Source organism: Toxotes jaculatrix, chromosome 6 (genome assembly GCF_017976425.1).
Source record: "Toxotes jaculatrix isolate fToxJac2 chromosome 6, fToxJac2.pri, whole genome shotgun sequence".
Classification (NCBI taxonomy): Eukaryota; Metazoa; Chordata; class Actinopteri; family Toxotidae; genus Toxotes; species Toxotes jaculatrix.
This window is the reverse complement of record NC_054399.1, coordinates 22782092-22792623: the sequence shown is the minus strand read 5'-3', so window position 1 is coordinate 22792623 and position 10532 is coordinate 22782092. Positions and strand designations below refer to the sequence as shown.

Genomic DNA, 10532 nt, shown 5'->3' with positions numbered 1-10532 from the left:
AACTGTCTAAAGTTAGAAAAGGACCTCCACTTTAGATCACCGTGATAACACTCCACACAAACACGCTGAAAATAGAAAATGTGGTCCACTAGTGCATCTGCACACACACTTTCACAATCACATCCCGATGGTCCTGTTATGATTCTCATGTTTTGCCACCTATAGATGTTTGTGCTCAAAAATGAACGTCCCTGAGGTGAAAGAGAGGCCAGAAGGACATAACTGAGGTTAATGTTTTTATTAAATATATCAGCTTTTTTTCTTACATTACATCTCAATTACAAAAGTGTACATACACACGAGTGAGCAGTTAGTCACTTTGGAATAGACTCACATTAACAATAATCCTCTCTCCAACAGCAGCATGTAGATAGAGCAGAGCGAGTCATGGTTCAGGTTCACTGTGGGACTTGCTCTTTGTGGTCATGTGTTCTTGGTCAGAGTACAGCAACATATAAAGTAAAGTAGAGAGTCTTTTCTTGACAGATAAATCAACACAACTGACAGCAGACACATAAATATTGGAGGTAGGTAAATGCAGAAATACCCGTCTGAGAGGCAGCACAGGGAGGCACCTCCTGTCATGCTATCTGCAGACCCATGGAACCATGGGAAATGTTTTCTGAGACTGTTTCAGGATTCCCGACTGAGAGTTTTGTAATCATGTGTGACATCAGAACATAAAAAGAAAAAGGAAAAAAAGAGAGAAGACATAACAATGGCAACAACGTGAAATGAATCATAAAAACAACATTTAGAAATAATTCTAAATGACATTTGGTCACTCAGTGCTTTTGTTCTCGCTTGGTTTGTCACAAACCAAACCTTCAGACAACTCCTTAAGGGTAGAGCGAGCTCAACTCAGCAGTGGAGTTACTCAGGGCCAAGATACATATATACACTTTATACACTCACAAAAATAATAATATAATAATAACAATAAGGCAAAAAAAAGATATAAATACTCATGAAATAATTACAAATAACAAATAAAATGCAGTAAAATTGAAATAAATAAGGCTGAAGAGTAGAAGTAAATGCATCAATATTAAAATCTCCTTTTCAGAAAAACAAAAATAGATTTTTTTTTCTTCTCTTTGGGACGGGTGTTTGAAGGGGGGGCAGGGGTGGAGGGACCCAGAGTCCCCTCAATGACAGTGTACCTGAATTAAACACCACCATGGACAAGATCAATAAATAAACAGCTATCAAAAAAAGGAAAAATCAGTGGCTTGCTTCTTCTTCTTTTTTTTCTTGTTTTTTGTTTTTTGAGAACTGCATCAGTGGTTGATTTCTTCAGGGGCACTCGGCATCTGCAGGCACGTTGGTTGAACCTAAAATCTTCTTGCCATTCCAGGAATTCACACACCAGCATCGACCCCTCTGTCCGTCCAGGAAGGATTCACACTGCAGGGAATCAGAAAAAGAAATTACTTCACTTCACCGCTTTCATTTTCAGTGCATGTATGACACACACGTGTACAGACATGCTGCACTAACAGGGTGACATCAACTCTAAAAACACATTCTGAGGTGCAAACAGTGCTGAACAAATCCCTGCCTGCAACACACACACGATTATTTAAAAGCTGTGGTTGACATAATCTTGGCTACATGCTCTTACACACAACTTGGTGAGATTTTTTTCATTCTAATTGGAGTCATGAATCCATCCCAACAAAAAACAAACAAACAAACAAAAAGTCAGCACACTCAGACACGCACACACAGAGGACATTCTACTGGAGGCACCAACCTGTTTGGGTTTGTAAAGCCCGTGTTTGTCACAGTTGGGGAGGTAGAATCTGGTTAACTTGTCTCCTAATTTCTGTTGGGACTTGGCGATCTTCTCCAGGGCTCTCTGCAGCTCCAGGTGACAGGGTCCCTGCAGAGAGGAAACGGGAGAGCGAAGGGTTAACTGAGCTCTGAGCCTGCACAGTGCCAACACGCAGAAATAAGAAGCAATGCTGCTTTAATGTCTGCAAATAAGTGGGCTGACATCAAACTGCATATAAAACTTGTAATAACAAGCATCCCCATTCTCTCCCTCTCTGCTTTCTCCATCCTCATGTCAAACAGCACACGAGCTCCCTCTTGTGGCGCACCGGTCCCCTCCCTGTGCGTTCCCACAAACTTTTATCAACATACTGCACTGAGGATTTCACAGCGGTACTGAGACCGTGTCCGCGTCTCACCTGTTCCACCAGTTTCTTGCGGATTGCGATGAGTTTGGCTTTCATGCTCTCCTGAGCGTCAGCAGCAGCCCTCGGGTCGTAGGGCCTACTGTGGCCGGGGAGGTAGTGGCTGGAGCCGGGGTCCGAGACGATGGCAGCGTTCTCCGTCTCAGCCTCTGGCTCTCCCTGATCTGGAGTAGGAAATTGACAGAATGCGAAGCGGGACTGAGTGAATGTGACTGTAAGTGGCTTCAGATCAGACAAGTCACGTGTTTTGGGGATTGTGATCAGGAGCATTTGCTGGATGTGGTAAAACAGATGCGTGAATGTGGAAATGGTAGGCCTACCTTGAGTCTGGGGCTCGGGGGTCGGTGCTGGCCCAGTGCTCTCCGTACACACGGCTTGTCCCTGCGTGAGGGAGTGCAGTGGCCGGGGGTCGCCGGGTCTCGGGGTGCACCTCAGTCCGGAGCCGCACGGCGCCGTGTAGATCCCGCACAGCTCCCCAGCCTTCAGGGCGCAGGCGAGGCAGCATCCACAGCCGGGCTCCCGCAGCACCTCGGCGCATCCGGGCGCCACCGCTGGACACAGGCTCAGCTTCTCCGGAGTACACGGTGCGCATCGGATTGGCTCTGGCCCCACCACCGGGGACCCCAGCGTCCCTGTGGCCAGCACGGAGCACACTGCTGCCACCACGACGTGCTTCAAATATAATCCACCCATGGCCAACATAGTGAGCTGGATACTAAATATTGAGTATAAAATGTAGAGCAAGGCAGAGAGAATAATCAAAAGAAGGAGCCGGATTCCCACGGTTCCTGCTCAGTTGTGTCTTTCGTTTGATTTTGGGAAAATGTCTATCTGTGCCTTGCGCGCAGCCGTATTTATAGCCGGGTCCTCTGTGAGTGTTTGACGCATCATCGTTATGAATGATTTCTGAAAAAAAAAGAAGGTGTAATTATACGATGGGCTCTTATTGGTCCGCTTGTGTCCGGTCATGCAGCTCATTTGAATACATCACGTCAATATTTATTTTATAGCAGGCAGTGCTCGCACGTATCGCTGACGAATGACGACACCGGTGTTTGATGTTGCAATCAAGGCCCCCCTCGCACCCCCACCGCCACCACCTCCCCGCCCCATTTATCACCCGGGCGCTAAACCAAACACACAGGTTGCCAGTTCGATTCTTTTTGTTTTAAGTTAAAATAAGAGGAAGTTTTACACTGCGTCGCTCAGGAGCCGATTTAATCGATTTCAGGGGTGGAGGGTGGTGGTTGGTTGGGGGGGGGGGGGGTGGGGTGAACCTGTTCCTTGTTTTCTGGCCCGACACAAATGAGCGCCTCTCTTTAGAAACAACGTTGTCCATTCATGAGTGTTTTCCATTAATTGCCCTTCCCGAAGTTCTTACACAACTTTGGGGGGGAAAAAAACTAATAATGAGCGCAGATTACGCACGCCCACGCTGCGCGCAGAGAGCATGGGCCCGCGGAGAGCGACCCGGCAGCTCTAATTTGACATGAGAAAGCATCCGTGCATTGCAGAGGGATGATAAATCCAACTTTCATAAATAGCTGCGCAAATGAGGGTCACCGTTTACGCCAGTGAGTCAAGGGCTCGGGACTCTGTGGTATGCGACCCTTCTCGGTCCCTCGCGCGCGCACTGAAGCCGGCTTTGGGCTGAGTCCAGGAGATGTCCCGTTCTAATTACCCGTTTCCTAAGTTAATAATAGACCAAAGCTTTGAATGGGGGCTGCGCTGACATGACCACAGACACGTCCCTTGCATCGCCACTCTCTGGAGGCTTTGATGGTCCCACGGTGGACGACATGCACGTTTTCACGGCTTGCTGCAAGGCATTTGGTGTCCTGTCAGTGCCGACCCCAGACGGCCACGTGATAATGTACCCTCCATTTGCAAAGGGACAAACAAAAAAAAAGCATAGACTCTGAAAACCCCTTTCTCAGAGCAGGGTCCCTTCTATTTCCACATTTCCCTCTGTTTTCTCTTAATTACCTCCTCACTGTGACTTTTTCTGATGCAACATGCTGCATCGGTGTGATGGGGTCCATGCAATTGCTTTACAGGATTGCATCATCTGTCAACTGGTGTTAACAGTCACTCTCACATGATGCCCAGATTTGTATGCCCCGGGCTAAATAAAGCTTTTCGTGTAATCTGATGTGGCGTGAGAGCGTTTTCTAGACCCACTGCCCCCCGTGTCTTCACTGAAAGAAGAGGTGAATTCAGTCCAGTCACACACACCCCATGGTGCAGGTTTCTAACAGTGGTGGGAAGTAATTAACTACATCTACTCAAGTACTGTGTTTAAATACAGGCCTAAATCTGTGTTCACATAAATGATTTAGGAGTTAGGAGGAGAGGAAAACTGAGCCAAATCAAGTGTTTAAAAAACTTTAGATAACTTGGGTCAGGCTAGGTTACTTTGCTGATGACAAAAGAACAAAAAAACATCAAAAGTATGTTCTTTTTATGATGTTACAGTTAAAAAATCCTTTCACCCAGCCCGGCCATCGGCAGGAGGGTCCCCCTTATGAGCCAGGTTCTGTTCAAGGTTTCTTCCTGTTAAAAGGGAGTTTTTTCTTGCCACTGTCGGCTCTGGGTCTCTGTAAAGCGCTTTGAGACAATTTTGATTGTGGAAGGTGCTATATTAAAAAAATTTAATTGAATTGAATTAAATTAACCAGCTACAAAACCAAACTACTGTTTGCAACTTGTTTATCTGGTTAATGTTCTAAAGGTCCACTTACTTTCCAGAGCTTTCAGCTTTACGGCACAGCCGTCTTCAGTGAATGGAAGTCACTCATGCGAAATGAAGAGACCAAAGGACATGACTTAATCATGGCGGGCAGCTGTACATGATGATGAACAGGTGATTTAGGTCAGGACAAATCAACCACGTGCACTTAAATAAAAGTAAAACTGCTCTTAATGCAGCAAAACAGTGCCCATGTGATACTGATACTTTAATGAGTACAGACTTATGGTCCTGTTGGGCAGTTTACATTAAATTTTAGAAGCTCATCATAAGTTTTGTTGGTAAAATAATCAGCGTAGTAACTTTAGCTGTCAGACACATGTATGTCGAGTAGGAAAATGCACGACTCTTCCTCTGAGATACGATGAAGCAGATGTATAAAGTAGCTCTAGTTTGAATTTTACAGCTACAGTCACATGTTTCCTGATGTATGTTGGCCTAAGTCTGTCCTCAGCTGAACTGTGATTTGAGGACAACACCTGCAGTCTGCCGCGTCCTTGTGAGGGAATGTGGACATGAGGGCCACTGGGAGCTCAGACGTGGTCCGGGCGCTGCGTGACAGGACATCTATTCTCATTTCTCATTTTTATAGACTGTGCTCCTTAACCCTAGAACTCATAAAAATAGTTCATAAAGGCCTGCACTGGTGTGTGAAGCCTGATATCTCATGACATGGCCTCATTTGGCCGACCAGCTGCTGAGGTAAAGCAGAGCATGGGATCATCTATGCAATTAGCAGCTTGATGTAAAGAAAAGAGACATGAGGGATTAAAACGTGGTTTTCTCATGGAGGAGACACATGTGCTCATGTGTTTCCTTCATGAGACATGTGAGACAGCACTCAAACAGAGAGGAGTAATCTCAGGTCAGAGACAGACCTACTTTCTCAAAAGCACATGTACGCAGCAGGATCCATCAGAGCCCCGAGACCGTGACCACACAAAACCCACAAATCCTCCATACAGTTGCAGCAGGGTTTTGTGTTTGGGAGAGTGATGATAAGATGAGGGCGGTGGGGGGTTTCCATGTCTTTCAGATGTCACATGATGGAGATCAAACGGCGCTTGGCATTGAACGTCCCAAGACTGGAATGTTTACCTTTGACAAGAGCACCGGGAAAAACAGTCTTGTTGTCTCAGGAGCTGTTCACACACACACGTAAGCACACACACACACACCACCCCCTCCGGGGTCCATTTATGGTGATTTAAACCTTGCCCTTAGGAGGGCGTCAGTAGGGGGATATCTACGACAGATGAGCTCAGAAAAACATGGCTGTTTGAAATCGCACCCACAGAAAGAATGCACACCTGCGAGAATACTACACGGGCCGACACCCAGAGGTTCTCTGAGGTTAACGTATATATGTGCCTCCATCGTAAGGAGCGGCTCAACAGAGTTAGGTATTAATGTCAGAGAGGTGGCTAAATAAAATTCATATGTAGTTTGTTTTATTGCAGATTGAGCTTTATAACAAATCACAGGATCTTCTTCAGCAGCTGGAGCTGCCCAGTTCCCATAACAATATCGTTTTCTATAACATTTCCCCGCTTATGGGAACTGAAAAGCCTCATCATCCGTGTTAAAAGGTGAAACTGAAAGTTTATTTCTGAGTTTGAAAACAGCGACTGACAAAACAATCTCACCGTCTGCTGAGGAAGACATTGTGATACAGTCGAAAGCTCCAGAACAGCTACCGGACGTCATGGTGAGAGTGTTTTGTCATCTGCTGAATCAAAGATCTTTCATCAAACAGACTCCTCTAATGACATGCTGCCTTCTAGGAAAGTGAGTAACGAGAATCCGTTTATTCACAACTTCACATTTACACCTGCAGACCCTGAAAAGCCTTTTATTAGTGACTAGCTAACTTTCACAACTTTGAGCCTGAAGGATAATTGTCAAGTGAGAAGCCTATGACTTCTAAATAATGACAGCTTTACTTTCCAGTGAGTCATCAAGTCGGCAGTTAACAGAGCTGGAGATGTGACACTTGGACTTGAGTCAGACTTTAGTAAAGAAAAAGAAAGAATGCAGTGAGACTTGACGAGACTTGAAAGCAAAAAGCTGTAAAGGCCGAATATTTAATTTTAGCCCTGTGCATTGAAAGCAGCTGCAGTTAGATAAGAAAACGCTGTTAATGACTTTCACAGAACATGTACAAATGGCAGCTTTTAAAGAAAGTGAGTTAGTTGTTGAAAATGGCTTTTGGCTTCTGTGCTGATGAATTAAAGAGACATAAGGCAAAGCAGATCATGTTATAAAGGGGTTTTTCACAACATGGCAACCTGCAGAGTATCCATATTTCATCTTTACATCTTTAACTGCTTATTTAGTCCAACCAACAGCTCGAAGTGAAAACCTGTGAATGTAATGTCAAAAAACAAATCTTCTAATGTTTGGTAATAAGAAAACTTTATTGAGTATTATGCTATATCTATATTTTATACGTGGTATTGTGGGTTAGAGGGACGGGGATTGGACACTGGAGTGGTTGCTCGCACATTTACTTTACACTCAAACACTTGTAAATCATTGTGTGTCATCTGTGCACCTGTGTTTACGTGCAGTGAAACAACTGGGGGTGAATATTTAACACTGATGTACTGGTGCAGATGGAGGCTCTGGTCTCTGTGAGTGAACCAGTGTTGACTTTGGTCCCAGGATGCGTAGGTGGCGTGGTCGGGTTTACCAGTGCCCTCTCCCAGAGCTGAGAATCAGCAGCCAGGAATGTGATGTGAGCGAGCACAGTGACGCTAATCCCCAGCAAAGTTGTTCTTTTTCTTCTCCTCTCCTTCTCACAAGATTTCCTTAATCGGATAATCCATGTCTTATTAAACAGGCAGCACAGATCATAGATTGAGGTCTGGGAGAAAAACACTGAAACAGAGCCGAGGTCATTCTTGGCAGAGGAGCCTCGGACTGCTCTCTCCGTTTTAATGTCCTGAATGGGGGAAATGGATTTATCCGTTAGATCCCAGCGTCTTGTTCTGTGATGGTTCACGTGGGTGTTTGTGTGTCTGTGTGTGACAGCGTGTTTTGGTACGTTTCCGAATGAGTGTATATGTTTGTGAGCTTCTGATTGTACACTTGTGTGTGGGAAACCCAGGAAATCCAGGCTCCCATGCGCCAGCATCCATTGTGTTTCGTTTCCTCCTCTCTTTCTCTCTCTCTCTGAGTGTGTGTGTGTGTTTGTGTGTGTTTAGCTGCTGTGCTTCCCTCTCTTCGTTGTGGCTCTAATGAGAAGTAGGAGAAAGTCCGAGGCAGAGGCTTGCACTTGGCAAAGTTAACTGGAAACAGTCTCATGAATGGGTCAGAGGAGTTGTGCTGGTAAGATTTACCATTATTATGTCCGCATGCAAGAAAATGGAGTTTTCCATCCAGACTCACCCTCCTCCCCTTTCGTTCCATCCAGTCTGTGTGTGTGTGTAGATCCGTCCTTCAGCCACAATGGAACAGTCTGTCCAGAACATCCAGATCAAACAATTCACGGCAGAAAATAAAGACTGAAAGACCATTTTCAGCGAGGAAGAGCCACAGGCACAGTCGACTCTCTCTGGCTCCACTTCTCTACGCTTTCATCTTTATTGTCCCCAAGAGAGAAAAATAAATACAATTTGTGCAGCACAGGAGGTACAGGAAGTACAGGAGGACAGCATCATTCTACTCAAATATAAATTCAATGCTTTGGCTAACAAATCATCTACAGGTTGAGCAGCATGATTCCCCAGGTGTGCTTGAAACACACTGGGGAATCATGTTGCACACTATCAAACAGTCTCTCCTCATAGACGTTCACTGTGATGGAGTTTGAGAGAGAACCTTGAGCACACAAAGCTGCACCAGGTGGATGAACTGATTGGATGTTAGTTTTTGAGAAAATTATAAAACTTGCTTGTCTTTGATGCCTTTAAGGACTCTGCTCCATCCTTCAGAACTGCTGACAGGTCTGTGGATCATCCTGAGAGATCAACACGACATGCACATCATTCGGGCGTGTTGCACTGAGGAGGATAAAACTTTAGAAACAAATATTTCAAAACTTTGGTAGATGAACCCAAAACGATCTGCTTTAATAGATTCATGTATTAATTGATTACAAAAATGAGTATTTAGTTGTCATTGAGGTGATGGGGCGTCCCAAGTCTGAGCAGAGACGTGAATCTGTAGGTCAGAGAACTGTTACCCAAGTCTGTTTTTCACTTTTATCAGTTCACCTCAGGTCACCGCGATCTGCTCTGTTTTGGAGGTTATTATGACATTTTCTGCATGTTCTAAGGTGTTTTCTCTCAGCTCGTCACATTCCATCTGTGTGGACGTTCAGAAGAGACATGCAGGAGTGGTACGAGAGGGTTAGTAAGGGTCACTGCTGTTCTTACACAACATGGAGTTCATTGACCCTGCGTGTATCTGTGCTGATGAGCTGGTAGGGAAAACACAACGTACAAGACTGAAAAAAAAATACACACTCCAAATCCTTGATGAGAAACATCTAGTGGGAGGATGTTTTTTCTCAACTAATCAGAAAAGAGCAATTTGGGTTTCTGGCTCTTGTTGGAGACCTCCAGGAAAAGCTTTGTTTCACAACTTTGCAGGAGCTCAGTTGTGAAACAAAATTTCTTGGAAGAACATTTTCTGTTTTGTACAGCAGAAGTATTTCAGAGCTCAATCCATGCACCTGGGTTTGATAAAATCTTAAAAACAATCCTTAGGATGAATCATGCCGTGCTTTAAGCTGTGCCTGGCCGTATGAAGGCCCCCGGGAGAGCAAAAGTGGAGCAAACAGTCTAAACGTCTGCACTCTGGATCATCAGTGAGCGTCGGACACTCCAGGATGCTTCACTGATTCTTTGGCTTGAAACAGGGGGAAACATCTAACCTCGATCTGTCCACACTGAAAGAAGCCAGGAGGAAATGTGCAGCTCTCACCCTGAAGTGGGTGTGAAAGTTGGATTGTCCTTTTCAGAAAGTTGCAGAAATTATCAAACACAGAGAACAACAATACATGTTTTATTGAGCATTGATTGAGTCATTAGTGTCAGATTATTAATGGTTAGAAAGGTTGTCCTTTTAGAAAGTAGCACAAACTGTAAATCATGATTGTATGTAAAAAGGCTTTATTTCATGTTTCCTATTGAATTAATTATGTTCTGACCTGTGATTTATGCTGTGAAACATAAATCACAGGAAGGGGACGGGGGGGGGGGGGACGGGGGGCAACCCCTGGTTTGGGAACCAAGTTCTTTATTATCATAGCGACAAAGTCCTCAGTTTGTTCTCAGGCACATGCTACAGACGTAATACATGTTTGATGTTGAGCTGCAAGTTCACCACTTGTTTGACTTCACTCACACACAAAAATGCACCCCCCCAAAAAAGATGGGTACAAACACAGATAGATAAACAGACACGTAAATCAAAATAAAAATAACGATACAAGTATCCACAAAGTTATATACAAGCACAGATGCTCTTTGGCAGTGGGTTGTGTTTATCCTCCCACACTCCAGTGTCCAGATTCCAGCAGGGTTTACAGTAAAGGATGTTATGACACACGGGGTCATTGGGTAAGCAGTGCGAGG

General features: G+C 44.8%; 1 protein-coding gene across 1 annotated transcript; it reads right to left on the bottom strand.

The window, feature by feature from the left end:
• Positions 1 to 223: 223 nt before the first annotated feature.
• LOC121183774 (insulin-like growth factor-binding protein 1) lies at positions 224 to 3040 on the bottom strand. Its single transcript, XM_041041013.1, has 4 exons — positions 2522 to 3040; positions 2196 to 2365; positions 1757 to 1885; positions 224 to 1407 (listed from the first exon to the last, which is right to left on the bottom strand). Exons 1-4 carry the CDS (start codon positions 2901 to 2903, stop codon positions 1297 to 1299), a joined length of 792 nt encoding a protein of 263 aa, XP_040896947.1. The 5' UTR covers positions 2904 to 3040; the 3' UTR covers positions 224 to 1296.
• Positions 3041 to 10532: the final 7492 nt, after the last annotated feature.

Excerpts from the sequence above, each read along its gene's own strand:
- LOC121183774 (XM_041041013.1), bottom strand. The coding sequence starts at position 2,903 with ATGTTGGCCATGGGTGGATTATATTTGAAGCACGTCGTGGTGGCAGCA. Across the intron at positions 2,366-2,521 it reads CCCCGAGCCCCAGACTCAAG|ATCAGGGAGAGCCAGAGGCT; the intron begins GTAGGCCTACCA and ends TTCCTACTCCAG. Across the intron at positions 1,886-2,195 it reads GCAAGAAACTGGTGGAACAG|GGACCCTGTCACCTGGAGCT; the intron begins GTGAGACGCGGA and ends TCCTCTCTGCAG.